The sequence below is a fragment of the Malus domestica genome, chromosome 01, assembly GCF_042453785.1.
Source record: "Malus domestica chromosome 01, GDT2T_hap1".
Lineage (NCBI taxonomy): Eukaryota > Viridiplantae > Streptophyta > Magnoliopsida > Rosales > Rosaceae > Malus > Malus domestica.
Genome location: NC_091661.1, coordinates 19374265 through 19378239, shown reverse-complemented (window position 1 = coordinate 19378239; position 3975 = coordinate 19374265). Strand labels below are relative to the sequence as shown.

The following is a 3975-nucleotide window of genomic DNA, read 5'->3' as shown; positions in this document are numbered from 1 at the left end:
TAAAAAACTTGATATTTGTTAAGCTCTTATAACATTTGGGTTCAATAATCACATCATAGTAACTATAATCACAACGCCAATCGTAAATACTTATGTAGCTCAAGTGATAAAGTACTTACCTCGTCCAAGAGAACTTCCCCCCTTTACTTTTACACATTTTCCTTAGCTACCCAAAACAAAACAAATAAAATAAACATAAACACCAATGGCTTACAAACCCAAAAGAATAACGAGACCTCTGCATTTGCCTCTTGCAATTGGAATTTAACAAGAGCAAGCAGACAATTTCTTCATCTCACTAATTTCCAATTCCGAACCAGAAATAACATCAATTTTTTCCCCTTTAAGATCAACCCCATTGGATTTTATCTCATTGCCACATTCCAATGCCTTCTTAGACACCACACCATATATTTCCTCAAGAACCCTAAAGAATGCAGAGTCCACATTGTCACCACTGAAGGCTGATGTCTCTGAGAAGAACAGCCCCTGCTCCTCAGCAAATTCAACTGCATCTTCTGTCGGCACAGCCCTCTGGTCCCCCAGATCGGCCTTGTTCCCGATCAGCATGATCACGATCGAACTGTCAGAATGGGCCCGCAGCTCCTCAACCCATCTAGCTACATGATCGAAGGTCTGCCTCTTGGTGATATCGTACACCAGCATTGCCCCTAACGCACCTCTGTAGTATGCACTTGTAACCGCCCTATACCTACAAGGAAAAACAACAAATGCATCTTCAATTTTTCACAATTCTTGTCCAAATTTAATTTTACAAAAAAAAAAAAAAAAAAAAAACCACCCCACAGAACTTATATTTCTGTTGGGAATATTATTTTTTTCGGAAATTAAATCTATCAGTAAAATTTTGAATGTATTGTTGCAGTTCATTAATGGTGCAGCTGATACATAAATACAGCATCAGCATAAAAGGATTCTTTAATATTTATGCAGATCCCTTTGCTGACGTCTGTCATGCAGGGCAAAAACAGAGAGAAGAAGAACCTGTATTTCTGTAAACACTGGGTAATATTATTTGTCTATTTTTAGCATGTTTCTAAATTAACCTGGTCTCCTTCTTCATTTGGCACAGTTCCACTAGCTAGATCCCAAATCTCAAATAGTTAAGGCTTCTTGTTAAGTTATTGCACATTTGAGTACCTCTGCATACACTAATTTTATTCGTCAAATTACGTGACAGTGTTTAATTATTTTTTAAATTTAAGTTTACCTTGTCCTATCTATTGTTAAAAGTAAAGTAATCACACATACCCTAAACCATGATTACTATGAATATGTATTCAAGTTTCAAATACTCCATCGGTCATCTTCCCTCACTACTTGAACTAAAAGATTTCGACTTTTTTGTGATAAAACCATTCACATGCTGTTATAGCAGGAAGTAAGTGGTTAAGTTAAGAACAATATCGATCGGTACTGGATCAATTAGTAGTGGGCTGTTAAACCCTCTCTGAAATCTTTACAAATGGTTCTTAAGCCTCCATTACCATTTGAGTTCAAGACACATAAACACGAAAATTCATTCCTAGAGTTTGAAAAATAAAAGAAAACAAAAGGTAGGAGAGAATGATATAAACTAACCAACCTTTCTTGGCCAGCAGTATCCCAGATCTGAGCCTTGATGAGTTTTCCTTGAATGGTGAGAGTCCTGGTCTGGAACTCAACCCCAATTGTGGACTTGGAGTCAAAGCAGAACTCGTTCTTTGTAAACCTCGACAGAATCTGAGTCTTCCCAACTGCCGAGTCTCCAATCACCACCACCTTGAACACATAATCTATCTTTTCATGTCCATTCATAACACTCATCTCCCTCCTCACCCTCTCTCTCTCCGCCCTCTCCGCCGCCGTCGCCTCCGCATCCACCCCATTCATTTCTTGGTTCATTTTCTTCTGCAAAAGCGATCGGAGTTGAGAACTTGGCCTTTGTTTTGGTTTAGTTTAGGAAGTCAGTGGGAGTAAGTGAAAACAACAGAAAAAGGAAAGATCGAGAAAATAATGGTGCAGTCCTTGTCGGTCTTTTAAAAGCAGCAATAGTGGACGTACCCAGCTCCATTATTAAATCATATGGTATAATGGTCTGTGACATGCATAATTTGGGCTAATACTGTTACTCATTAGCGGTACAAGTTTGCTTTAGTAGGTTTTTAATTGGGATTTGTTTCCTATCAATTATACTGATCCAGTAAAGCAGCATATAAACTCTCTTCTTTGGACAAAACGACATTTTAAACGACTCTAACCTGTAGAATTTATACTTTTGAATTTGTTTATTCCATAATGTTGATGTTAATTTCTTACAAAAATAATAAAAAATAAGACTAACTAGTAACTTCACCTCGTCGGCTTAACCTTTCGGGAGCAATAATAACAGCTTGACAGGGTTTCATAATTATAAAAGTTGATTTCATCATGAAAACACAAAGCAACCAACTCATTTGAGGCCATGATGCAGTCTGTGTACTTACAAATCTTAAGACATGTTAACGACTATTAATCTGTTTATTTATCTATTTTATTTTCAGGTTTTAACTACCCAAGTGGATTCAGATTTGGACATTGCTCGAGCAGAAATCGAGCGACTATATTTCTAAATCTTCAATTACAAAAATAAAATTCGATGTATAGTGTTACTATATATTCACTACGAAGTATGAACCATTAGTTTGAAACATTATACTTATATGAACATGATCACACACACACACATATTATATATATATTGCGAAAATATAACGTATCAGACATCTAATAATATAACTTTTTTTTAAGGATATGTACTAATTGAATTATAGACAGAGACATTGACCAAATTAATATCCCATGGGGAGGTTGGGCAGTTAAGCCAACTCTACGTCTACAAAATAACTTGAGTTTCATGCACCATTCATAAATAAATATCTCATCACCAAAATCTCACTAAATTATTCTATGTACTTCTTAATAGAGCGAAAACATATAAGTTATTTAATTTATACCCAAAACTTTTTTTATGGTATCAGAGCATGTTGTTCCACGTGTGAATTTCAACGGCCACATGCACTTCACGTCATCCTGTTTGTGTTGTTCATTTGAAAATTCGTCACACGTGAAAAGGCGTTGAAAATAAATCTCATATTAATAGGAGGATGTACCTTACATGGATTGATAAGTATAAAATTTTCTAACTTGTCGCATACAAACTTAAAACAACACTGTATAAACTATACTGTATTGTCATTTGTGATATACTTTTATTCTCACATTTCATATTTGTGACCTATTGAAATTCCAACATATGAAATCTTCTTTATCCTTTTCTGTCTGCACAGCACTACTGTACAGTGAGTGACCTTAATTTGTGATGTTTGCACCGACAAAATGTTTGGTGCACCTACATTTTGTAAGAAATAATAATGATGACATTGAAGGGAAATTTTTTTTTTTAGGAATGAGAAATGTTAAGGGTGCTCTTTAAAAGTGAGATTATCTTCATATTTTTAGTATAATATTTTATAATTTTAATTTATAATTTAACATTAAATTATATAGTGACAGAAAACACACAAAAAATCTCATTTTTAATAAAATTCCCCTTACTATTTATTGTGAGAAATAATGAGAGTGATCAAATATTCTCTCAAATCAATTTAATTTTTAGTTTTTCAAAACCCCATACCACATATGTAGACGTCGGTTTCTAGCTTGGTAAAAAAGGGACCTTGAGTGGTTTATTCTTAACTGGACTACATTCACTTTGTTTGTAGTTGTATTTGATTATATGAGGGGTGTATACTCTTTTACATACAAAGCTTTTAGGCTTAGGAGAATTTTACAAGAAGAATCAAGAACTGGAGAGAGATGGAGAGAGTGATTCTATGACGAGCTTCTCTCTACTTGTTGTTCGTTGTAGTAAATAAGACAATGAGATCAACTCAAATCGGCGATGATATGACTAGTAATGATAAATATGACAGT

At 34.7% G+C, this 3975-nt stretch overlaps 1 protein-coding gene across 1 annotated transcript; it reads right to left on the bottom strand.

The window, feature by feature from the left end:
• Window positions 1-2087, bottom strand: LOC114823901 (ras-related protein RABA3-like). The gene is made up of 2 exons (XM_029099689.2): window positions 1607-2087; window positions 1-712 (listed from the first exon to the last, which is right to left on the bottom strand). Exons 1-2 carry the CDS (start codon window positions 1903-1905, stop codon window positions 265-267), a joined length of 747 nt encoding a protein of 248 aa, XP_028955522.1. The 5' UTR covers window positions 1906-2087; the 3' UTR covers window positions 1-264.
• Window positions 2088-3975: the final 1888 nt, after the last annotated feature.

What these genes read in the sequence shown, in the direction of transcription:
- LOC114823901 (XM_029099689.2), bottom strand. Translation starts at nt 1,905, where the DNA reads ATGAACCAAGAAATGAATGGGGTGGATGCGGAGGCGACGGCGGCGGAG. An exon ending in GATACTGCTGGCCAAGAAAG is followed by an intron (nt 713 to 1,606) that starts GTTGGTTAGTTT and finishes TTTTCCTTGTAG; the next exon opens with GTATAGGGCGGTTACAAGTG.